At 38.4% G+C, this 27,087-nt stretch overlaps 1 protein-coding gene across 5 annotated transcripts in view; it reads right to left on the reverse strand.

Annotated features, from left to right (window-relative positions):
- Positions 1-1,492: 1,492 nt before the first annotated feature.
- LOC6638096 (DNA N6-methyl adenine demethylase) overlaps positions 1,493-27,087 on the reverse strand; it is a 73,124-nt gene continuing 47,529 nt past the window's right edge. Inside the window, exons 1-11 of one of the 5 annotated variants that reach the window (XM_047011322.1) lie at positions 16,282-16,841; positions 13,950-14,397; positions 13,171-13,874; positions 8,766-10,242; positions 8,138-8,397; positions 7,849-8,077; positions 7,134-7,391; positions 6,951-7,063; positions 6,751-6,831; positions 4,626-4,897; positions 1,493-3,243 (exon numbers count right to left, since the gene is read on the reverse strand). In XM_047011322.1, coding sequence (XP_046867278.1) covers positions 2,575-3,243; positions 4,626-4,897; positions 6,751-6,831; positions 6,951-7,063; positions 7,134-7,391; positions 7,849-8,077; positions 8,138-8,397; positions 8,766-10,242; positions 13,171-13,874; positions 13,950-14,389 — 4,503 coding nt within the window. In that variant the 5' untranslated portion in view covers positions 14,390-14,397; positions 16,282-16,841 and the 3' untranslated portion in view covers positions 1,493-2,574. Of the gene's footprint in view, positions 3,244-4,625; positions 4,898-5,170; positions 5,360-6,750; positions 6,832-6,950; positions 7,064-7,133; positions 7,392-7,848; positions 8,078-8,137; positions 8,398-8,765; positions 10,243-10,429; positions 10,628-11,128; positions 11,170-11,291; positions 11,365-13,170; positions 14,398-16,281; positions 16,842-27,087 lie in introns of those variants that run through there. The other 4 variants (XM_023175590.2, XM_047011323.1, XM_023175582.2 and 1 more) reach the window with 4 other exon arrangements.

Here is a 27,087-nt window from a genome sequence, read left to right on the forward strand (position 1 = left end):
AATGTGCAAAATGTCTAATGAAACCACATAAATCAAGCTGTAAGACCAGAAAAAATATGTGTATGAATTCTCGAAAAGGGTCTGAACAAACTGCCCTCGGGTAAGTGTTTGCTTTCTTATCCAAGCTAACTAAAAACAAGAACGTTATCAAAAAACAACAGGGTCTATGCAGTAGATACCACAATCACTAAAACCTTCGTGTGTCTGAACCCTGCCCCTTATCAAGATGTGCTTTCACCCCCCAAAAATTGAAAAAAAAATGTATTTCGTACCCCAATATTCAAAAGATTGCAGTCAAACCTGACATTGATTTTATATTATAATTATAGGATGTATTGATAGATACAACGAATTTCATTAAAATCCACATAAAAATATCCAATTAGGCACATAAACGTTTGCACTAAATGGTGATTGGGACGGAGTTGGCCGTTGGCCGGCAGCGGCGCTACAGCGCTCATGTGCTTGTAAGAGTGAGCGAGATAAAATATGTTTGTATTTTATATATGTATGTATATACCTACATACATTTATTTGGTCTTACAAACTTCAAATATTTGTTCACTTTAAGCATGGTCTACCGAAGTCGGAGAGACGACTTACTTACTTTATTCTTTACAGAACTCATAACTTTCGTGTTTCCTTTATTTGGTACTTGAATTATTTATTTCTTGTAATATTTAAAAAAAAGACAATGATCACATAAAATATTTTTTTAAATTACAGAATTCTTATGGTTGTTGTTTTACAATACATATTATAATTATTTTTTATATTAATTCTATTATACTTATAGGTTTGAAGATAGTTTCATCTTCATCTTGATTTTTTTGTTGGTTTTTTTTTTTTGTGTATTTGTCACTTTATAATAAATACAATGATTTTTTATGCTTGTTAATTTTCGTGTATTTTCTTTAAAATTCGTCTAAATTCCCCTGTGGGAGTTTGATTTCTCTTGTTATCATTTTCATACGTAGTTATACCGTAAAGTTACATATGTAGGTATGTGTTATTATAAATAAGAACCAAAAAAAAGTTGAACTACTTTTACTTAAGTGCTATTTTAATTCCATTTAAATGTATTGCACTGAATTTGGTATTCGTATGTATTCTTAATTTGTTTAATGCTTCAAATCTGATTTCAATAATGATTCTGAAAGCATTCAAACTCATGACCCTACATAATAAATGTGGGAAGTGTTGGCATATGCAACAAGATTTTATGTTTATGACATCAGATTTTGTTTTTTTTTTGTTTTTTCTTTTTACTTTTTTGCACTTTACTCCTTTTTCTTTTAATTTTTAAATTTTTCATGTACTCTAAACTTTATTATAAAAAAAACCATTAATTTACTGTTGATTATATTTGCAATGCGTTGTTTCTTCATATTTGGTGTCAGACCTTTCCGTACCACTAACTAGGTTTAGAATTAGACGTACATACAAACACATACATTAATACATACATACATGCTTAACTGTTGGGTGTCCCTTTTTGTTTTGTTTTATTTAGTTTTATGAAAATTGACATCAGATATCGACAGCAAAAAAAAAAAAAAAAACAAATGCCCTATATTCTATGTAGTATTAGATACGTTAAAAAAAAAACATTCACAAAAAATTTCATATATTTTAGTATTATATCCACTTTTTACAATTTCTATCAAACACGACAAGCCAATGACGCCTAGAGCCTAGAACGTGGAATAATTCAAAGCTACGGTCTAATCAAGGTTCTTCGTTTTTTATATGATATAGATATATGTATCTATATATGTATGCACATATTCATGTGCTCTAAGTACAGGAGTTGGCGCTAAACAATTTACCAGGAATAACATAAAAGACAAAGAGCCTGTCTAACGTTGGTCGTGAAAAAGCTTGTGTTCTTGAAATACTGTGTTTTTGACTAATCAATTAAAAATACATGTTATATTCTGTTTTCGGAGCATACAATAGACAGAAGGTTCGATTGAGTGTGGGATAGTTTTAAAAGCTTTGCATCTATGATTTAAAAATTTTTGAAATTGAATAAAGTTTGAAAAAACTTTAAATAAAGTATAAAGTATATCCAGAGATTCAGTATAAATTTTTTGGCTAAACCAAACATTCGTAAAAAAATCATTCAATATCATTCTTTTGAATTATGTGATGGATCACCGAAAAGCTAAAAAACAGCAATATTTCATATTGGTAGATACTAAGACAAGACAGACAAACGGACACAGCTTTTCTTGTTTATATGGTATATAAAAAACGTATATATGTATATGTTCATTTGCCAACTATTAATCTGAAATATTTCTTACATTGTGAAAAATAAAACAAAATTTGAAAAAAACGCTTTTAAACATTAGATCAAATATGCCAGTAGCCAGAGTGATAAATCACTATTAGGGAAAAATTTATGTGTATGTTAAACAGGAACTTTGCAAATTTTTTTTAAAGAAATATAAAATTAAATTAAAATTTTTCTCCTGGCAAAAAAAATGTCGTTTCACCCCTCTGCTCTTTATTTAGCTATATACATAACCCTGGACGGGATAACGGAGGAAGGTCGCCTTCTTATATCACTTAAATGGGCGTAGGCATTAGTTTACCATAGTCCTGATGCATGCTGGGCTTCACCGAATTGTAAACGGGTCGGCCTCCATCATCGGGCAGGGCATAGACATCGGGTGGCACGCATAACGACTGCAATTTCGAGATGTACGAATCGAAATGCTCGTGCGGATGCGGATGCGCATGCGGATGACTGTGCGGGTGATGGGGATAGTTCCCGGGATGATGCACCGTATAGGCGTGATGTGGAGGGGGTGGCGGCGGTGGCAGCAATGTGGAGTAGGCTGTATGCTCACCTGTCAATTGCCCACCGCTGGTGCAACTGGCGTCCAAGCCCACTTGTCCAGTGGTTGACGGATGAGGTGGCGGAGGCGGTGGTGGGGGTGGTAGGCGTACATGCTCTAACAGAGTGATGACATTATTACGCAAGCTTTCATAATTATTTAAGTTGGAACTAGGCGGAACACCATTAGCATCGGCTGTAGGATGATGGGTGCTTATCATTGTATTCACCACATTGGGATTGCTTGAACCAATATCTGCGGTTGTGGTTGCTGTGGTCGACGAGACACTGGCGAAAGGTGATTGGCCATTGGGTGAGGTTATAGCCACAGAAGAAGTAGAACGCTGCTGCTGCTGATGATGAGGCGTCACCTGATGGCTGCTCAATGGAGAAGCCTCCTAATGAGAAGGAAGAGTCAGAAATGAATTCGTAGTCAGTGTCATACATATTTTGATTATTAAGCACCAGGAATTGAATCATTGTTAATAGTCACAAAGCTCAGTTGATATTAAGATGGGGAATTCGGTTTCTTAGTATTTATGTACATGCATATGTATGCATTCTGCAAAAACATAAATAATATTTACGAAGATGTCTTTATATGTATATATGTGAGTGTATATAGAACACATACATATGCAAAGTCCTTGTGTACTTGCATGTATGTACATACATGTGGGTACGTGTATGTACATTCATATGTGTTGAAATCCCAATAAGAATCCACCAAAAACAAGGAAAAATAACGACAGCCCCCCAAAAAGAAGACGAGCACAAACGAGTGTGCACGAATCGTTTTGAAGGGAGCATGCGAGTGAGAGTGCTTGAACGAGCGAGAGGGAGAAGTTGGTGTTGTTTTTTCATTTCTCCGAATTGGAGCCTTAGCTACAGAAAGTTAAAGCGCTGCTTCTGCTGTTTTCAACATCGACGTCAGCGACAGCAGCACGAAGTTCCTATACACGTAGCACAGTTTTGTGAGGGGAAGGATGTTTTTTCCTTTCCATGTCGTTTTTTTACGCTCTTAGTTAGGAGTAAATCGAATGGCGTCCTGCGATTTGTTGGCGCTTGATATGACCGAGACCTGGACTGCTGCTGCTGCAGCCTGCGCATGACCAGGCCCGCACACACATAAACCGTCTAGGGACATGTGCGTATGTACGACAAGGTTATTTAGGGGTGGACGTCGGCCGACTTCAAAATTCTGATTCGCTGTGCGATGCAACGATGCAACGTTAGCGATTGGCTGCTGTACATGGCAGCGCCATTTTGAAGTGCATTCTGCAATTTGTCAAGTGAAAACGGAAGTTTCTAATAATTTATATAAAAAACTTTTTATTTTCTATATTTCTCCCTTTTTATTTTTTTTTTTTTTGCTTACCGACGACGTCGTCACTTCAACTTTCTTTTCAATGTTCTTTAGGTAAGGGAAACCAAACTTGAAGCGGCTGGTAAAACTTTGCACGGCGACTTTTGCACCGAGTTTTGTGATTTCAGCTTTCTTATTATTTTTTTTTTACGAGTTTTAGAGACGTCCTTGAAAAGTGCTTGAGTTCAGGTGACGACGGCGTCGACGATGAAAACTCCCGTCAAAGTCTCGTTTTAAGCTCAAGTTTTTTGGTTTGTCTGGTAGAAGTTCAGTAAAGGTTCGGGGTTAGGGAACTTACAGCATGTGACCACCAAAAAGTTTCTTAGCCTAGTTCACATAAAATAAACGATAAGGAAACCACTTTAAAGCTGTTACTCATAATTTGTTGCCATCAACGAACCTGAGCCTACGTACCCGATCGCTGGTGCTAAGTTGCGATTCCATGGCGTTGATATCAGACTTAAGCCGCATCATTTGCGATTCGACGCGAGCATTTTCCCTCTGCAATTCAGAGATTTCCGCCTCCAAAGTATTCAGATCATCACTGTTGGCCACAACAAGAGCTGAAGCTGAGGATGAGGAAGTGCCAGCTGCAGCACTAGTGCTCAGAGTCTTTTCAGTGACTACGTTGCTGCTGCTGACACCTACACCAACGTTTCCCATGACGATGTCCAATCCACTGCCACCTAACGCAGGAAGCAAAAAAGAATGGGCATAAAGTAAGTTAGGAGATGAATCGCAGAATAACGTTGTTAAAAAAGGTGTGACCTTATTTGCTTCTGTTATTAACTAGTTTTAGTTTATAATTATTTTCATTTCAAGTTTTTTTTGCATTGCTTTTGTGCGCGTGTGCTAGCAACTCAAATACCACTTTAGTGACGTGTAGAATGATTCAATATGTGGGCGATGAACGTGTGGGTAAATGGAAAAGTGTTTAAGAGTGGAATTTTAGGGCTTACCTTTCATCGATTGACTCTTTGCTAAATTTGTATGTATGTACATTTTGTTATAATCTTTGTGTTACTTGTTTTCTTTATCTCTTAATTTACCATCATTATGTTTTATTTGTTTTATTTTTGTTCTATTTTTTCTCGTTTTTTTTATTATTTACAGAAGATATTCCGCACCGATACAAAACGTTGCGTAATCTAAAGGAAAACGCCAACAAAAACACATGAAACGAAACAAAAAGAAGGAACACAGAATTAAATTAGAATTAGGAAACTAGGATGGTTAATTTGTTTTGTTTTTTATTTTTGTGTTTTAGCAGGCAACATTATCACACTCGTATACAAGAATGTTTTCCATGTCATGTTATGTACCAGGTTGGAGGGATCAGTATTGTAAAATGCCCGTGTCAAGTCAAAAAATATCTATAAATTAATAATTCTCGACAAAACTTTTTTGTTTTTCCTCCAGGCAATATTTCGAAACTAAAACCAAAAATAAAATTGTCAAGCAAAGACCCTGCCTGTAATCTGACAGAGTTGCAAGGAACTCAGAAACTATTAAAAAAACATAAATGTTAAAATTATTTAAAAAAAAACACAATTCTCAAAATTTTGCGGAGTTAACAAAACAAAGTGCGGCAAAATAAAAAAACAACATAAAAAGGACGCGTAATTTGTGTGTTTATATTCTTGTGTATACAACTACATACATATATGTACATATGTACACACATACATATGTATGTCCTAATATGTATGATGCACAAATTAGATCGCCACTTAGTAAGTCCGTTAATCGGTTATTAGAATATACGAAAAAGTTTACAAACGCCAAAGAAAAGTGCAAGATTCTCGACAAAACGAGCTTAAAGCACAGCAGGCAGAGAAATCTGTCGAATGAGAAACGTCAACACCAGTCAAAACAGTTCTAACCTGGTCCTCTCCGGTCTGGGACTTGACTGTGGCTCAGACATCATCATTTGACATCCAATTTGATCGTTAATATCTGATATATATATATTTACAAATATATATATATACATATATATATATATATACATATATATATATATATACATAGATATATATATAAAGATAGATTTATATATATATATATATATATAAGTATAAATATGTATATATTTCATATTTTTTTGATGTTAGCACACGCACACAGAATTTAAAAACCGAAAATGAACAATACAAAAAGAGAGCAACAACAACAACAGTAAGAAGGGAATAACATCTGCTGTGATACCGAATTTAGTGTAAGCCAATAGAGCCGGGGTGTTACCACGCAATTAATTTAGTATCGAGTGTTTGCTCCCACACAATTTAGGAGTCTTGACTTTTGTTATTAATTTGTTAATATAATAACAAATTGACTATACTAATTTGTACAGTACAGCACTTTGGTCTTCCTTGTATGTGTTGCTAACTTTATGACAATGATATTATACTCCCCGTATCCAGAAAGGAGCTAGGGTGCATAATGACGAGAAGCCCAGTTCATAACAGAAAACACGCAGGAGAGAGATAGATATATGTTCCAAAAAAAAAAAAATTACACTCAGCATTTATAAACTCACCAGTGTAACCCTTTGGATAAACCATAGTGACCTCATCAAATTTGGGTTTCTTTATTCCTTGACTGCCCACGGTAGTGCATGCTGTAATGGTAGGAAATTTATGACAACAGGAAAATTAAAATTACGCACAGTCCGAAAGAAGAAACAGAAATGAATCACAATATATGTATATGTACAAATGCAATGCAATGGTAACCCACCATCAAATTTCATTGCCGTAGCTGCAGCCACGGCGGCTTTGTGTTGCTCCACCGTTCCACCGGCTTCTAAAACTCGCATTTTGTTCCGATTAGCTATAGGACAGCCCGATGCGCTGAAGGCAAATTAATTACTCATATTTCAATATTTATAGTTCAAAACCGGCAATTACTGTTGAAACTCACCTTCTGTGCGACAAAAATTTTCCCGTCGAATGCCCTGAACCATCGCAGCCGGGTATTGGACATCGCAACGGTTCTGAATCTTGACCATCCCGTGGCTTACTTTTGGGTTTGTTAGCGCGGGGACATCCAGAAAGGCTGCGGTGTGAAGAATAGTTGCCAGTGACATGGCCTGAGCCATCGCAGCCAGGGGTTGGGCATTTGAGTTCCTGTGAGTGCGACTGCAAATGGTTGCGGTCAGAGCGCGAGCAGCCTGTTAAGCTGTTGAAGACGTCAAGAAAAGTCAGCCCAATGTGAACAGGAATGGGATTGTGGATTACTACTCTTATAAGGAGTCTTATAATGGGTCCGTGTGGCCCTTGTCAGATAAGACGATGGCCTAAAAACTTTTCTTTAGTTTAAAGGTTGCATTAAATTTTCCTACCCAGGTCGGGTAAGATGGGAGCATGGGCGTCCGTCTGGGACTATTTTATGGCCACATTGTTAGCCCAAAAACCGAAATCATAAATATTAAAGCATGTATGGATGCTTTCTTTCCCAATGTTTTCACTTTTGAGGTTAAACTTTATTATAATGATATAAACTCAGCTAGTTTAAAAAATTACTTCCTCTAAATACTTGAGGATTTTATTTACCCTAATCTACGTTCACTCGTAGCAATTGTCTTTACCCGAGTGTAAAGTGTCAGTTTTGCATTTTCTATGCACCCCACACTTACCCATCTTTAGTCTTATCATGCTGTGGTATATGTTGTGGCGGAGGCATCGAATAGCAGGTGGCTGGACTGGGCGAATAGCCACCAGAAACGGGCGTCGGATAGCCTCCAGGACCCACCGCCGTGGCATATGGATTACTGCACTGGTAGGCGGCTGGTCCATAACCATGATAACCAGTAGGTGGATAATCGGACTGCACTACCATGCCGTAGCCGGGATGCGGGGAATAGCCTACGGGGAAGCGAATCAAGCTTGAAATTCACCTTAAGCGCCTTTCCGTCACTCGCTTACCACTGGGATCCCTATATGTCTCAATGTAATGTGACCCACCGCTATCCGGTGTTGATTCGCGACTATACGGCCTTGGACCACTTATGTGACCGACTAATCCGAAACCTAGAGGACGTGGGGGTCCACTAAAGTCAACTGGTTCCATTTGCGGTGAGCGTGGTGGACCATTTGGACCCAACGAACCTGGCGCAGTTCCGCCAAAGCCTTGGGCATGTCCTACAACCAAGCCATCAGAACCATACTGGGGGCTGGTAATGATACTGTGCAATGAAAGAATAAACGAAAACATTTAAGCAGAAAGTTAATAAGGAGTGACAATATTTTAATTTTTTTTTTTTTTTTTTTGGTTTCTAGCAATTATCTTATGTTAATAATTTTTGCGGCCCTGTGATCAGGAGCTATTTTTAAAACGTCCGAAATCTAATTTAATGCTAATCCACATGAATGTTAAGAAGATTTTATAGTCTTTCTTCTTTATATTATCAGCAATTGAGATAGTTATTATAAACTTGATGCCGGGCCCTAAGCCTTTGCAGACTGAATCAATGGCAACTTTGAATCATTTTTAGATTTTTTGCCGGGGGTCGCTTCGTTTTCCGGCTTAAATTAATATAAAAAAAAAAATTACCTGTGTGGAAGCCGCGTCACACTCAGGTCCAGTGTCTGACCTTGGGGGCTTGGCACTTGCGGACTTGCTATGTTCGGGCTGGCTCCGGGCTGGGGGCTGCCATTGCCCATTCGCTGGGTGTATTGATTATGCGAGGCTGGCGAGTTGAAACCGTGTGGACTTGATGATGTCACCGATGTGGAGCCGGAGAGGTCCACTGCGGGTACAGCTGGCACACCCACATTTGGCGTTGGTGATGTGCTTTGTTTTGTGTGTGGTTGTGGTTGTTGCTGCTGTTGTTGTTGTTGTTGCTGTTGTTGTTGCTGCTGGTGATGTTGTTGCTGTTGTTGTTGCTGCTGTTGATTTTGATATGCAGCTGCTGCAGCAGCCGCTTGGGCTGCTGCCATCTTCACAGATAAATTTATGGCCGAGAAACCAGGTGGTAGTGGGCCCATTGTGGGATCGTAGTGGTACATTGGGCGAGGATAGATTGGTCCTCCGCCATTGGCCAGCTCCTCGTGCTCAGCCTTAGCCAGCATCAGTTGTTGCTCTTGCAGATATTTCTGTTGTTGCACTTGTAGATCATCGGCGCTTTGGGGCAAATAATGATACATATTTGCTGGCGCTGTACCTGTGATTTGACGCTGTCCATTTGGACAACAATTATTTGGATCGTAACGTTCAAACCCAGCACCACTAGATGCAGTTGCAGTCACTGAATCGACTGCAAATCCAGTAGGAGCCACTGAAGAAGCCAACGAGCTTAGTGAGGTGGGCGGATGCGAATGTGGCTCATAGCCGGAGCGTGCTGTAGTTGGCGACAATTCACTGGAACTACCGTTAGCACCATTGGCAGCTAAGAGCTCTGAACCATTAGCTACTGAATGTGATTGGGTGTAGCGCATCTGTTCATATTGTTGCTGTCGCTCTTCCGTTTGCTGCTGTTGTTGGTGCTGGAGTTCAGCATGATAAGTGCTCGACGGGTCATTGCCATCGCTAGCACTACTCGCTGGCATCATTTGACTGGCGTTGCCCTCGATAAAAGGACCCCGTTGTTGGTGTAGTGTATGTTGCTGCTGTTGCTGTTGTTGATGGTGGCCATGGGGATGTGCATGTGGCTGCGGACTTTGCAGGCCAACAAAACGACCCACATGAGGAGCATGTAAGTTATCACCATTGGCTTGGGCTGTTGCACCACTGCCTGCAACACTGCCCCCACCACTACTGCTGGCTCGCGCACTGCCACCAGTTGAAGCAGCATTGGCTGCTGCGGTATCATTACTTAAATATGAGTGCATCGGCGATTTGTTATATTCCGATTTAATGCTGGAAACAGGACTATATTCTGATTTAATAATGGGCATTGTGGCAGTGGATCCACTAAGTTTGGTATTGTTATTGATGCAGTTACTGTTGTTGTTGTTCAGATACTGATTGGAAGTGATCTTAAGTTTATCCAAAGGATGTAGCTCCTTCTCATGCTTTTCCTGGAGTTCACCTACATATAGGAGGAAACAAAAACATAAAAAGACAAAGAGAGAGAGAGAGAGAGAGAAAGAGAATGAAAGAAGAAAAGCGAGAGGGAGAGACAAAGAAAGACAAATCAAGAGATAGGATTAAGTTTTGTTTCGTTGGACGTCAAATGGTTGGTTTGTTGGTTCGCAGCAGTGAGAGAAATATCGCACCTGCTGCTACCACTGCTGCTGCTACCGCTGCTGCTGTTGCTAGTGTAGGTTCGCTAAGCGGTCGACGATGGGCCGAACGACGCAATGCCTTCGGACAGCCTGATAAACTGCGGTGAACAGTGCGATGCGGCTGGACATGGCCGCGTCCATTGCAGCCGGGTGTGGGACATTTCAGAATTTGCTCGTGCAGGGCTAACACTGGGCGGAGCGAATGGAAGTGAACGGTTTGTTGGAGCAGGGCAGAGGGTGGTGGGGGTATATTAAGGTGTGAATTAGTTTAAAACCAAACGCATGATTTTTGTGTGAACGACGACAACTACAAATACGAACATTCCAAAGATGAAGTGGAAGATGGTAGAAAAACTTCTATGCTGCGACAAGAATAGGGGAAACACTGTAAAAGGATCTATAGCTTCGACATGCAGAAAGCCAAAGACAGAACGCGGTGATAGAGAGACTCACGTACACACAAATACGATACAACATGCGCTGATTTCTGATTTCTACTTTAAAAAAGAGAGCCAGACAGAGACATACATATTGACGATAAAAGAGATTTTATGAGAGACAAAGACAGAGATAATGTGAGAGAAAAAGAGAGAGATAGAGAGACAGTGAGAGAAATATATAAAAAGATTGGATAGTAAGTCAGAGGGGGAGTGATAGAAGAGTCTACTTGATATTTGGTTTGGCACTTACATTCCGTGGTGACCTTATCGCGTTTCGGACAACCCGATAAACTGTACAAAACGAGAATAGCCAGGTTGTAGAAAAACACAGAGAAAAAGAGAGAGAGAGAGAAAGTACGCGTAAATTTGCATGTGTGTGGAAGTGTGCAGATGTATCGGTGTGTGGCCTATACCTTCTGTGATGCGAGTACAATCCGGTGACATGTCCTTGGCCAGTGCAATTAGGAGTTGGGCATTTGGCGCCATCTAAAAGTAAATCCACAACTTGTTCGTGTAAGTCAGTGAGTCAGTGAGTTAGGCAAAATTGGAAAAGGGATTGTAGTGTACAATTTCTAATTAATTATGTGGAGATGCGACAACCGAGACACAGCCTGAGTGAAAAACGGCAGAGCGTAGCAAACGAACACGGCGAATTCTTTTGCCTAAATAATTAATTAAAATTTGATGGAAAACAGCTTTTGCATTATTTACTTTAAAAATGCTCACGCACACACACTTGACAGCAACGGCGAAGGAAGGGTGACACGATGAGGGAACAAAAAAGGGAAAAATCAACCAGACCACGTCTGAAACTTGGCCCTTTTTCTAAGATAACATGCCAACCCCTTCCTTTCTTTTTGCTGCTCCTCTAACCACATGAGGTTATGTGTTTCTCTATTCTGTAACAGACAGGATTGCCAGTTGTCAGTTTTAGCTGAAGAGTGGGATAACAGAAGTGGCGGGGTAGGTTAATGAAATATTTTTCGAAATATTTTTCGTGTGTCTGTATTACGTGGCCGGGCAGAATGTCAAATTGCAGCGTGTAAAAGCAAGCAAAAAAGGAAGCTAAGGTCTTAGAAGGAAAAACTCAACTCTCGACTCTAATTAGAATTTAATTAAAAGTACTTGTGAGAAGTAGAAGAAGGGGGGGTGATATATCTCAATATAAGTATGTATGTATGTTTATATGTAATATAAAACTAGACGTCGACTGTCATAGAGCTAAACCTAATAAGCTACATTAGCAATGAAAAACAACAACGTCAAGAACAACGAGTCTAATGACTTATTACGTGCCCTGACAGCCTGTAGTATCTTGTGCTAGGAAAACTATTCAAAAAGCCATTCAAATTATGAATACCAAAACCCGCATCTCTCTACACATTTCTCCTTTCCTCTCTTTCTGCGTATTTGTTTGGCTTAAAGGCGTTTCAACTTTTGTCAGCAGGCTCCTTGCAGCATATTAATGCCTACATAATGACAAAATAAATATGCAAAAATGGTTTTTAGAAAACGTGCACTCATATTGCTGTATTTATAATCACATACACACGCACGCACACAATTAGTAAAATACAACAAGGACTTCTAGTGCGTTGATGTATGTATATTTGTGTATGTGTATGTGTGTGTGTGTGGTATAAAGGGTTTACAAGCCATTAGTTGTTGCTTGTCTGCTTTTCAAACCTCGCTTCAACCGACCTCCATTTGTATCCCCTATCGTCTTCCCCCACAGCCCCATTTTAATAACGACAAAATCGGTTAATGTCTTTTTGGCCGCCGAATGAGCTGCAAAAAGGGTTCTTATTTTTAGAATTGTGGTGGGGGGAACTTATTCGGTGGGTAGGGATTGGGGTGACATTTAGTTTGACAACATTATAATGTTTGTCATCATTTTGCCTATTATTGTTTAAAATTTATTGAAATGATCACATTTTTAACAATTCATTTTTGTACAACGCAAACGGAATACCACATATTCATTTCACTATTTAAAGACAAATATCACTATATTCTTTCTCTGTCTCTCACTGTCTTCTTTTTGATTTTTTTTCTATGTATCTCTGTTTTAAAGTTTAAATGTTCATAGCCAATTGTCAAACTCAATGCAACAAGAAGTTTCGCACATTAGCTGATCACAATTAAATATTGAGTACCAAAAGAGTACCACAGGAAATTACAAAGCTCAGAGCACATTACACTTCACCACCCAAACCACAACCCTTGTTTGCTTTTAGTTAAGTTTTTTTTTTTTTTTAGTTTGATTTCTTTTTTCTTCTACTAACAACTTACCGCGATTTTGACTACTAGGAGAGTAGCTAGGCGTAGGTGTCGCTGATTGGACCGGTGTGTCACCGGGGGTGGGCGGCGTAGCTACAAGAGGAACACCCAGAACACCCTCGCGTACTATATCTTGCATCACTGAAGCTGCACGGCTGCCCACGCCTGCCGGCTGAAGGATTGTATACTGTTTGGTAGTATCCGGAATAGCACTAGTTCCCGTTACCGAGGGAGCCTCCTTTTTTAGCACGGGCATGGGCTTATCGTTGTTGTTCAATTGTGAGGCAATGTCGAAACTTGTCGTTGATCTTGACGTTGGTGGAAGTGGCGGAGCCTCCATATGATGTTGACTGGCCGCCGCGGCTGCCGCATAGCCATAGTAGGCCAATCCAGCGGCAGACTCATATTGGGCAGCATGAGCATGAACAGCGTGGGCTGCGGCGGCATAATTGGCCACTAGATGATGCCCGTTTCTTTTAATGATATCGATAGGTGGTGGCTTGAAGGCGGAGGCGGCCTGGTGGCTATACACATTGCTTGCAGTAACCGAATCCAGACCGTCTACACCTTCTGTGTTTGTGGTTAGTCCTGATGAAGTCGTTGAAGACAAAGGTGAGGGTGATGGTGAGATGGGTAATGAAGAGGACGAATGCAACTTCTTAGCGCGCTCATCGACCACATGGGCATTGAGGCGAGCCTGGTCATTCTCCTTTTGTCTGTGGAAACGGGAAATTGGTACAGTTACGTTTTTGTTCGAGTGGGTTGAGTCTGGGGGTGTTGCATCATCATACTTTTGTTTCTCCTCAAAGAGGTTTTGAAATGGCGGCGGATTTTCGTCCTGTTCCTGTAGGCGATATAAATTGCCGCGGGCATCGGGCCAACTACCCGAGAGGCTTTTTAGAGCTGCTTGCGTTTCACGGATCAATGTCTCATCATCCTGATCGGCATCAGCCGCAGCGATTTTTACCGGCGAAGTAACTGAACTGGGACTTTCGGGAGTTTCAGGCATTTGTTGCGATTGGGCTTGATTTTTGCTCAGTTGTCGCTTTTTTTGTGGTAAGTTATTGTTATTGTTAGTCTGAGCGGTAGATTCATCATCGCGGCTGCAACGCTTCCTTCTCTTGATGGTTGTGTCATGTTCATCGTATTTGCCGTTGCCATGTCCACCATTGTTGTTGTTGCTCTCAACCAAAGCTGTTTCTTTGGTCAATGGACGCTTGGATAGCGCCATGTTTCTGCCTGCACAGAGTGCACAAAATTTATAAAAGATTTGTTTGCAAAATACTGGGCAACACTGTCGCAGCAACGGCAGCAGTAGAAGCAGTTACAGAACAATTGCAGTTGTCATAACGATCCCAAGTGCAAATGCGACTATCAAATTCAATTACAACGAATTACACTTTACCTCCCACTTGTAGACTAAACAATATTCCTCTGCTGGGTTGCAACCGGGAACAGATCTGAACTTACACTACAGGGCCCTACAAGTGTTTGAGTATCATGGCTTTCAGACGTTTTACCAAGTGATATTCGAAACAAAAATGTTACACAGCCACAACATTTTTTCAAAATCCAAACACAATTGGCGAGCTTGAGTCATATTCTTGAATTTTAAACGTTCTGAAAGTGGTTTACGATGATAACCAAAGGCCAATCAATCAGCTTAAGTTTGCATTTTTGTATTGCAGGATTGTTTACAATTCCCAAATAAAGTGTAAATTTAATACTTATTTTGCCTACAACCATACATACATTTTATTTATTGAATCAAATTAATTAATTTAAATTAAATTAAAACAGACACACATTGAACAATCATACTTTTTTTTAGTTTTTTACAAATTTTTAATTTTTGGATAGTGTTAAACTTTTTTTTGATCGGCTCCAGGTTGATAATAAAACACAAAGTTTTCGCCCCTCAGGATTTTTCACACATTACAATTTGTTTTATCCGCAATTGAGTTTTTAAAATATGTGTTTTTATTTGTCAAGCTGGCAAACAAAAGTTTTAATATTAACCAAAAAGAATGGCAAAAGAACAACTTTTGAAATAATATACAAGTGGTATTTTAAAGATTTGTAGATAAAGAGAAAAAGCAACTATTGTATTTATATGTACATATGTAGGTATGTGTTTTTCTGTAGATGCAGTTGGAATAATTGTGCGATCGTGTTGTTTCATTTACAAATGACAAATATATTTATTTAGTATACGTCTGCCAATTTTTTTTTTTTTCATGAAGTATTCTTCTGGGGACTTTCCATTAATTATTTAAGAAGAAAAAACAACTATAATTTTTTTTAGACAAACTGAAAACTTATCAGTCACTGTTATTAAATTCGATCCACTTGCCCCACGGTTTCTAATGTTTATTTGTTTACTACAAACAAAAATACCTATGAACATAAACTTTTATTGATGTTTTCAAATTTTCGATTATCAATTCTGTCAAATTTTGTTTCAATGTGATTATATTCTTGTTGCATTGAATTTCTAAGTTTGTTTTGAGTTTTTGCGAACTTTTTGTTCTATTTTGATTTATTCTTTTCTGTTCCGCTTGATTTTTTTGTTAGTTTCGGGGCAATAGGGAAGGATTGGAGTCACATACAATACTATGTACGGGCATATTCATTTAATTTTAATTTGCCAGAAAGTTCCAAATACGTAAATGTATTGTTAGAGATATTCAAAAATGAACTTTACCTAGTTAAGTTTGGTTCAGTGCGATTTTTAATTACTATTTCATTTTGGTTTGGATTGTGTGTTTGCTTATTTTAAATCTCTTTGTTGCTCACTTGTCACTTGTTACGTTATTTGCTTTCACAAATTTCGCACATTTGGTTTACTTTTTAACTATTTAACTATTGAGGACATAGTTGTAATTTGAATTTTCTAGGATTTCGTATTAACTGTAGCTGCTTCTGCTTCTGCCTCTGATGTTGCTTTTGATGTTGCACGTTGTCACACTTTCACTCACTTATAGGTACAAACTCATGCGAAATACCAATAGCCACACATATAAATTTCAATAATCACGGCAAACAAAAAACCATCGAAAAAAAAGTAAAAAAACAACAATGAAAAAACAACAAAAGTAAGAACAAAAACTTTTTGGCACTCACTCTTTGCTGCGCGTCTTGGAAGTTGAGCTAAAACTTTGCCGGCGTATACGCAATATCAATTAATGGCGCACACTTTTCACTTTCGGGGAGTCTTTCTTTTGTTTTAGGCTTTAAATTTTTGCTTTCCAAAAGGGGGTAGCAACAGTAAGGGGAGGAAAACTTTATTATACGCGTAGTTTTGAACAAAAGTTTTTGTCTTGTTTTCGCGAGCAAAAAGTTTTTACTTTTTTTTTTGTTGTAGTTGTGGGTCGTCTTTTGGACGCTGTGGCGAGAGAATTGCAATAAAGTTTGTTCTTCGTTAGTCCTTGCGAGGCGGTGTGAAGTCCGGACGTCCAAAAGCCGACTGCTGGATGCGTTTGGGGTAATAAAATTTTACATTGGCAGCGGCCAACTTTAGCGCCCCAGTTGGCGTCGACGTTGACGTTGGCAGCGACGCATTATATGCAGCATTTTGTTTCTATAAGGGGCAATCTTTACGTTACGTTTTTGGTTTTTGTCTCGTTGTTCTGTTTACGTTACAGAGGCGCGCGAGGAAGCCCGAAACGTGCGTCTCTACCTGTTCTAAGTTCGCTGCTAACTGACAGTTTTCCCAAAGTTGTCGAACTTTCGAACGCAATGAAAATTGCAGCCAAAAAATTTTGTTTGTCGCTGCTGACGTCGTCGTCGCTGTTCGTCATTCGGCTTTTCGGAGTAAACACGAAGCTCGTTGACATCGGCTGTTCTGACAAAAGCATTAGTACCGTTAGCTTCTCCAGCTAGGGCTTATTCCTTCGCACATACATTGCTGTCGCTTCACATTTCTTCTATTTTAGAACAGAAACTCAGGAAAACTGTTCTACGTTCCAGTTGCAGAGTCGGCGCAGTAGCTATCTTTTCGGCTTACCCCTCTGAAAAGGCAACTAAATTCACCAGCTCGTGTAAAAAACAAAAGGACTTTTTCCGAGTGCCAAGCTCAAATAACATTCTAAAACTGAATCAGATGCAGCGGCAGCCAACATCATCACTGTTTAAGAGCTTCCAATTGTGAATTCCAGCAGCATCAGCGGGCAATGAAAACGACGAAAAGTAAATTTATGCCGCGGTCTGGTCGGCCGTAGTCTACATTTGCAGTTTGATGTCCATGGTCTTTTGTCCGAAATCGCATGTGGTTTATGACGATCCATGTATGTACGTTGGAAAACCCAAAATTTTTATCGCAAGATCAATACCATCTGACGAGACCTAACCTGCAAAACTGTTTTATTTCTTATCAGAAGCAACAGCAGAATTATTTCCCAGTGATGGTGACGCACTGTACCCTTTTAATACCATTTCTGATTTACCCGAGAAGTGCCCAGGCAGCTGTTAAGTTTTGACTAAATACGCGATTTATCGGAACTTTTATCTGTAAGAAGCTTGTCAATAGTGAATGGCAGATTGATGGAGCTTTAAAAGCAATTGACGGAATAATATTTAAATGATTTGTTTTTATATTCTTCGTTATGTTAATGCCGGTTAAAAATTTTTCAAATAGATATATGTACATATGTACCTCTGATCTTTTATGCAGTTTTATACTTTTGAAGTGAACGCCGTGTTAAGCTAGCGTTAAAAATACTTAAAAGAAAATATGCTTTCAAGACGAGACGGACACGTAAACGTAGATTTTTGTAGCCGCTTACATATGTCTGAAATTGGACAGCTTGATGCAACCAATTTATCCTGTCCCTACTTATTAGTTTGCAATCCTGTTTTAACAATATTGTGCTTAAAAATAAATTTATAAATACCTGGAATAATTAGTAGTGACATATACTAATCACATACTTGTTATCTTTCTTACTGCCAGCCAGCCATGCAATTGAGCATTTTCGATGGCTGTAGTTTCAATAACTACTAGTTAAATTTTACATTTTTCAAATAATGGCATACTTTTTATAAAATATGGGATCGGATTCTTGTGGCTTTTAAACAAAACATCTCGTTGAAGATTCCATTCCTGTGCATTGAGCCATAATTAAAATAATTAAATGTAGAAAAAGTAATCACAAGATTGAAAAGTAATTTACACATGTAAGCAAACACTGAATATATGTATATACATATATACATGCGCATGGAGCATATACAAATACTAAAGCAAATAAAACCCGCAGGATACGGGGGAAGAAGTGTCTTGACAGGTTCAAAGAAAAAACAAGCTATTGCCAAGCAAATGGAAAAGTCAACATGACGACGACGACGACGACGAAGGATCAGAATGCGACATGCATGCCGAACAGAAGAAAGCGGCAGTGGGGAAAAGAGAGTATGGGAGTATTAGCATATCCAGTTTGAGTCTAGCGAAAACGCAAAAACACAAATGATTTCTTCTTGTTCGGTGTGGTCGCGGTTTTTCTCAGGCAGGAAGAAAATTCGAGGAGACTCTGCAGTAGTGAGTCGGGGGCGGAAGTATGCCAAATGGTAACCAAAAATAAGGCTGGACTGGAGTAAGGAAGAGTATGCGCGAACCACGGCTGAGCGCCCACAGACTTTGTCGAAAATCTAAGGACAACAAAAATTAAGTGGCAACAAGAAGATAAGTAACTCTTGCCTAGGTCCAAAAAAAGGCGGAGGTGTACGAATGGGGGCGTGCCTTGGTATAGTAGGTAGACAGCCTGGTCGGCCTGGTCTCTGGCACAGGCAACGAAATGATTGACAGCGCATAATTAAATTAATTGAGTAATCCACTGGCAACCCAGCAGGCAGTCAGAGGCAGCCAGACCAAAGAGAATGAAGGGTGAAGATGATGTTTTGAACGGGTTAAATTCCCAACGGCTGCGGCAGCCAATGCACACAAATGTGCGTTTGATGCGAAGTTGGCGGTTGCCTCTTCCCTTTTCTTAGTTCTGCGTGTGTCTATAATGCTGGAGGTGGGAAATACGCACGACTAATAATTACATAAAACATTTTTTTTATTTGGCTTAAAATTATTTTCCAAATATTACAAACATATAATTGAAATTAAAGTAAATGTCGTTTAGTAAATATCGTTAAAGGGTCTCATCTCTAGTTTCCAACTTTTGTAGAAACCTCCATAAGGACTTTCATATCTTCACATCGTCTGCATAATGAGAAACCGCGTCACAAAAATGAGAAAAACAAAAATTGAAAGAAGTAAACCGGAATGCTATTTGACATCCTGCCCCCTCTTTATCTACTATACTATACCACTTCTAAAGGCAGCGAAAAATGTCGCCGGAGCACAATATATTTGGCGGCCCACAGTTTGGCTAACGTTTTTTGCCTTTGCGGTTCATCATCTATATATATGTATGAACGTGTGGGAGTTGAAGAGGCGCTGTTGTTACTCTCTTGATGTGAGCCTTTGTCTTAAAATACGGCGCACCAAGTTGCGTGTGGCGGATTGTGGGTAGCTTGAGATGCTAACTTGGCATCTTCCCCGACGTCTGAATCTTTGCGCCTTTGTCTTTTCCATTTGGCGCTTTATTAAAATTAGTAAAAATTGTGAAAGAGCTGTGTATGTTTGTGTGTGTCCGGGAGGAAAAAGAAAGGGGTTAATGGTGTGGCCTACCAGCCACCCGCGGCTAGTGACAAGTGCCACAATGGGAGTTTCAATACTGTGAACTGAGAGCTGTGAGTCGGGGAACTTGCCAAGCCTGAGGCAATTGTTTACGAGTATATCGTAAATTAAGTAGAGCTTAAATTTTACAAGCATTTCGCCTTTAAGAGTTAAGTGCTTTTCTTGTCAGGGATTTCCCCACTTCATTGCCGTCTCCTTCTACTGACACAGCATTGTTGGATCTTTGATTCTACTGCAAGTAAGTTGCCTTCATGTTTAAGACACTCACCACTCAGATGACATTCCGTTTTCGAAATACTTTAGCACTTGCCGGGGATTTTTGATTTAAGTCTTGATGAATAGGATGATAAAAAGTAAAAAGTTGTGTAAAAATTTTATAAAAATTGGATTGATCGGAATATACAATGTTCATTTTTTTTTATTTTTAATTAAAACAAGTTAAAAACTATATCTGATTAATTGATTTCTAAATTTTATAATAATGGGATTGTCGGAGATTCTTTAATTTACAAACTTTTGACTACTATTATTACATTTTTTGACAAGAGCACAAAACTGAACAAGACCTTAGAAAAGAATAAAGTCAGAACATATGAAATGAAATGTGTTAATTGAAAAAGTGAGACAGTGAGTCGACTGAACAAGAGAGTCAGTGAGTGAGCAACTAAGTGAGTGAATAAATGAACTTGCTCACTCATTGAAAAGTAAGTCAGCCAACTCCTAATAAAAATAAGCCATTATTAAAGAGTTCGTTTTGAAATTACAGTACTATTGATACATTACGAAAGGAATATAAATGTATAAAGAAAAACCAGAAAATGTTTATCAATTGATTTTGCATTTCAAATTTAATGTTCATTTTCTTTATTAAATACAACAATTTGTAATATTGAACGACAAAGTTGGAAATAACAATTAAAAAAACAAACTTATTTGTAAAACAAACATAGTCTGTGCTGAAAAAATGTTCTTTTAAGGATAGGATGGGTTAATAATATGCACAACCTCAAGCAGTAAATGGCAACCACAGAGGGGTCTATCTGTCTCTCTATCTTTCTCGCTCTCATAGTTGCGAAAGGCTTTTCCTGGATGCGGATGCCCAGGCAACTCCTTTGGCCAAGTCTTTTAATATTCTGTTGATGGCTGGCATCGTCGTCGCCGCCGTTCCTGACTCTGTAATTACGCGTATAGGATGATGATTAACGCACGAAGCAGGAGCAGACAGCAGCAGCAAAAGCAGCTAAGATAAGTCTGGTTGGAAGTGGGACTGGCACTTGATTTTGCATTAACTGAAGCAAAGCTAATGAGTCTGCATGTGAATCTGAATCCCGTTTGCAGATTTTGCAATTTTTGCTGTATTCTTTACAATTAGTTTTGTGTCTCTCTCCCTGTTTCTCCTGCTCTCCGTCTGTTTTGCCTTCTGTTCCTTCCGATGTCCGCCGAGTTATGAAATTAGCAAAGGCATTTTTATGTAAATGCAAAGAAAGAAGCGTAAAGAAAATTCTTTGCTCTTTCCCCCATTCTCTACCTCAAATTTCCTTTCCCGGTGCCTTGACTTCTGTGTGTGTTTCAAGGACACGACTTGTAGAAGTTGTTTGGTTTTTGCAATGTAGTTAAAGGCTTTTGCTTTTGCCAAAAACTTTGCTTTATTCGCTTAAATCCCATTTCACTCCGAACCTCCTCCTTCTTGGCGGCGACTCCGTTTTAATCAGGCAAAGTGTGAAAGTACGTCGACAAAGTTTTCTTCCTTATACGTATTTTTAATATGTGGCATTGTGGCATGGTCGGAGAAACTGTGTTTCCATCTGATTGTGTCTGAACTCGCTTTTTCTCTTGGCACCAATATTTGGAAATCTTGAAAAATTTCAGTATTTTCATTTTAAAGCAAAGAATTTATAATTAGTTAGGGTTGGCAATGTTGGACACGCCTTTACTAAATGATTTTATGTAAAACTTCAGAGTAATACATGTATACATACATACACTTACATCAATTTCACCATCTGTACCATAATGAACGTAATGGCTTTTATCTCTGAAGTGTTTTGATTCCCATTCTCATTATTAAATGGAAGTGAACTTGATTTATGAATAGATGGCTTATATGTATACATAAGTTTGCATTTATCACACTTAAATGTACATATATGTTTCAGGAACAGTATTTATGTATTTACGATATGTACACATGTACTTTTAATTGCTGGCAATTAAAACTTAAACACACCTCTGCTAAATGCAAGTGCGGTACCTCTCACATATATGTACATACATATGTATAAATACATTTTCCCATACGTACAACTCTATGCATGTGTATTTGTTTGTGTGTGTGTGTGCGTTTATATGTAAGGGTTTGGTGCGTGTCAAGCTTCATTTAGTGCGTTAAGTCACCAAGGTGCTAAGTGCAAAGTGCCGTAGGTAAACCAGGAAAATCAAATTGGAGTGGGATAACAGGAAAATTGCGTGGCAAACATAAATACAAAACTAAACTACATTATATGCTATACTATTGGGATAAGCGTATAAAAGTAGCACTCAAGCAAGTTCGCGATGGAAAAGCGATAAGATGCACTTACTTAATAAGGGTGAACGGCTCAAGGACGAAGCAGGAGCACGTGTTCAATAAATGCTTGCTTATTCGTAACAGACAAATGCAAGGATTGAGGAAGCATTTTTTGTGTGTTAACAGATTTTTAATCTATGTACACATTATAAAAACAATTAACACGAGATCGCGTATAGTTTTGTTAAGATTTTATTATTATTATTTTTTTGTAAGCCAATACATATGTATATAGTTTTATTGAAGCAGTCAGTATTATAGTGTTATTTCATAAGTCTTTAATTGTGCATCAATATAATCAAAACGAATACATTTTAGAAAAATCATAAATCAACGACTTTTTAACTTAGTATCTTTCACTATCTATCCGTGGTTGGACATTTGTACCTTTGACATGTACATATGTATGTGCACTTACCAACCTCGTAAAGAATTGGCATAATGCGAGTTACGATCATGGGGAGAGAAATTGTAAAACGACACAAAAATTGAATAAAATGCAAATGTTATTTTTCCTTTTTTCGACCCGTCTTTCTTCTTATTTACTAATATAAGTACATATTCATATTTACATATATTTGTAAATACATATGTATGTACATATATATATACATATACATATATATATATATAGATTTTTTATACCATACACCCATAGGGTGAAATGGTATATTAAAGTCGCCAAAATGTATGTAACAGGCAGAAGGAAGCATGTCCGACCCCACAAAGTATATATATTCTTGATCAGGATCAACAACCGAGTCGATCTAGCCATGTCCGTCTGTCCGTCCGTCTGTCCGTCTGTCCGTCCGTCCGTCTGTCCGTATGAACACCTAGATCTCGGAGACTGTAAGAGCTAGAGCCACCAAATTTGGTATGTAGACTCGTGTAGTATGTAGAGTGATCAAGTTTATTTCAAATTTTTGCCACGCCCCTTTCCGCCCCCGCAATTTAAAAAAAGCGTTTTTCTCAAAAACTATTCCAGCTAGAGCCACCATATTTGGTATGTATATTCGCTTAGTAAATGCACACATTTTGTATGTGTAAAAATTTTGCCACGCCCTTTTCCGCCCCCGTAATTTCAAAAACTTGATTATCTCCCGTATTTTTTTACTTTATGCAAATTTGGCACACTTAAATTTAATACTAATATCTAGCAAAATACCAAATTTGATCAAAATCGGACAGGAAACAGTCGAGTTATGCATATAAACGTTTTTCCATAAGGCCGGAGTTGGCCGTTGGCTGGTGGAGGCGCTAGGGTGCTCGTATGATTGAGTGAGCGAGATACTAAGATATGCTTGTAAGAAGCATGTGAAAATGCATTTGTTTAATAAAGTTAAAATATTTGCTTTACTGGTGTATGGTATATCTAAGTCGGCGAGACGACTTACTTACTTCATTTTTTTTTGCAAACAAACAAAATAGTTCAATGCGTGACAATTTGGCGAATGGGAAATGAATGTGTATGTTATTTCTATTACTTGTGTATGCATATATATTTTATTTTATTCATTTTTTTTATGACCGTCCTGACATTACGCCCGGAAATATTAACGCATGTGCCACCAGCCTGACGACAAAGTCAAAAAATGGGTTCGGAAAGGGATCGAACGGAGGAGCATTTGAATGCTTGAATACAAAATTCAGTTTGCTATTTTGACACACATGAATGACCAGCAATTGTGGCAGGAGCGCGGCGAGGCCAAGAATGGGGATGACCAACATGACGCCCGCAGACAGGACCAACAAACAACAGAAAGAAAATTCCATCCAATTTTTTTGCCAATTTTTTTGTTGTTGCTTTGTATAGCTCGTATGAATAAAAATAGAGTTTCGTCCAGCTATCCCTTGCCCTGGCACAGTCAGAAACCCGGCCCTTTTGGTCTATGAGTAGCAGGAGGCTTTCGAGTAAAATCAATCGTTTTATTTTAGCGAACACATTTATTTTCATTTTGCCGAGATTTCGGGAGTTGGACGCATGTGGGATGTCGTTCTACACTTTCTTGCGCTACTTGATTTCAATATATTTATATTTATATGTATATTCAGATTGTGTCCAACAAAACCCTTGGATAGCCTCGGGATTTGTATGTGTGGCTGGTTGAGAACTTTTGTACCTTTTCATATTTGGCAAATTTGAGCATATTTTATCACCATTACGTAGAGCCATGACCCGCAGGCAGGTCCACATATAAGCATGTGTGTGTATGTGTTTTCCTTCACCCGACAACCCTTTTCTTGTCCGTCTTATCCACCCGCATCCAATCAAGCGCTGCTTACTTTTTTGCCACTTAGCAAATAAATAACATTGAGACAAGAAGAGAAAAAAATATCAAATTTGCTTAAACACACTAAGAAATTTATGTATTCCTTTAGTAGTAGTCTGATTGATACCATCTGAAACTATTTAGTTCTGAAGGATCGGTCTATATTTATTTAAGTCATCGAAATTCACATCCGCAAAGTACTCATTCTTAGTTTCAAAAATTGTATTTAGTATATATACATACATAGAGTTTAATTCATATAGTTGCACACACATTGATAGATCGGAAAAGAAAGTTTTACTAAAACATTAAGGAACAGCGGTGTTAAGATTCGTTAAGCATTAGAGGAGCAATGTTGAATTCTGTGTATAATTTAACCTGACAAATTTTAGTGTGAATATATACATATGTATATACCTAGCACTTGGAAACGGTAGGCATTTCAATTTGCAAGAATTCGTATATACATACATATGGTGAAAGAAACTTGCTTCTTTCTGATTGCTCATTGATATTTATGACTGCCTCTGTTGATCCTGTATTTGAATTGAAATTGTAATTTGAATGAGGGATTCCTGATTGCTGCTTGCCCCTTTTGGCATGATTTGCATCTGCAGTGTCCTGTCGCCTTCGCCCAGTTGATTGATTGAGGCGGCATCTTCATTCTGACATTCTAACCTGAACTTTGTCTTGCTTGAACATTCCCTTTTCTAAGTAATAAACACTGATTGCCTTCGCATACACAAGAGAAAACAGAAGAAACAAAATGTGGAAAGTAGAAATGAAAAGCCGAAATATTATTTCATAATGCAAATTGGGTTGTACCCTCCCTTTCCTTTTCTTTTGGTTTGCTTTTGGCGTGCTGTGGATATTCTTTGGGTATTAATGTCGAATGTCAACTGAAATGGAGTGACGCCCAATTGTCGGCGGGGGAGGAAACAAGGAAACAAAGTAAAAATAAGAAAAATGTGGTATTTAATGCGAATTACCCCACTGTGACCACAAGACACCATCAACTCAGCAACAGTCCTAATACCAATCCCATAGACGTCTCCAAGTGCCGATCATCGTCATCGTCAAGGCGCACACAAATGTAAATTTTCAATTTAAATGCAAATATCAATTTGTCATTGGTAAGGTCTATGTCCGTTGGTTGGCTGGTTTGTTCGCCCCTTGCAGGATAGAAATCCTTGCATTTTAACTAGTCAGGCTTGGCCAGAGTTCAGCGTCTAATTCCCACGTGACCATAAAACAGTCACACAGTCAGAAAAGCAGCCGTGGCATTTAGCCATCATCATACCGTCCCAGCAGAAGAGGTTCACATTATTTTCTTCAATTTTTCTAGACCTTTTTTCTCTGCGTTGATTTTTATTTTGCTGTTGTTTGGGGCCTAATTAGAAATTCACATCATTTTTTATTTGGGTCAAAATTATTCAAAAGTGGAAAATACATGGCAGAGAACCAGCCTCCCCATCTTTAGAACTTTATGATGGGTACTATGATATAACTAAATCTCCAATAAAAACCATAAATAAAAAATAAAAAAAAAACAGAGAGCGGAGCTAACTTTGACTGAACGGTAATTTGTATACCCTTGCAAGTTTTACTCTTACCTTACCTATAGCCGTCAATGTCGAAAAACGTTTTATCTAAAGGTGGAATTTTCGCAAAAGAACGGCCTACAATCTGACGATTTGGAGCATGGTATTGTAAGGTCTGTATATTTTAGTTATCCGATTTCAATCAAATTTAGCATATGATATTTACGCTATATGATATAGTGGACCAACACGTTAATGTACCCTTATTGCAAGAGTATAAAACAAAAATTATAAAACTTTGAACTCAGTAAATTAACTAAGGTGGGAGCTAAGAAAAAAGTGGACGCAATTTGGCGTATTTGAAGCTGTTTGGCATCGACTTATTAATACCCAGGAAGCCATTTAAAATTTAATTCCAACAAAACCTCGGTTTTTAGTTTACATTCTGGTCAACTTTATGTACCTATAGGACTGATACAGGCTGATATTTGTCCCAAGTACCCAACCTACCTTGTGGGTGCATAAAAATAGGTGGAAAATTAAACATATAAAAAGTTGTTACACCTTTGATGATGAATTTTGCCGCATTTGGCAACCCTTTTCTGGCACCTTTTTTCTTTACTCTCCTTTACCTTTTATTACAGCATTCTCTACTTTACTTTCTTGCCTTTCTATCCCTGTTACTTAAAAAACTGTCGCGGTCGTGGTCTGAAACTGAAACTGGAGTTGGCAATGAGATTGACGGTGGAGACGGGAGTCGACGTTGATGGTAAAGTTGGTAGACTGGTTAAAAGTAATAAAAATGCAATTACACTGCCTGGTTTTTGGTCTCAGTATCCCTCAATTTGATTCACTTCATCAGCAAGT

Source organism: Drosophila willistoni, assembly GCF_018902025.1.
Source record: "Drosophila willistoni isolate 14030-0811.24 chromosome XL unlocalized genomic scaffold, UCI_dwil_1.1 Seg141, whole genome shotgun sequence".
Lineage (NCBI taxonomy): Eukaryota > Metazoa > Arthropoda > Insecta > Diptera > Drosophilidae > Drosophila > Drosophila willistoni.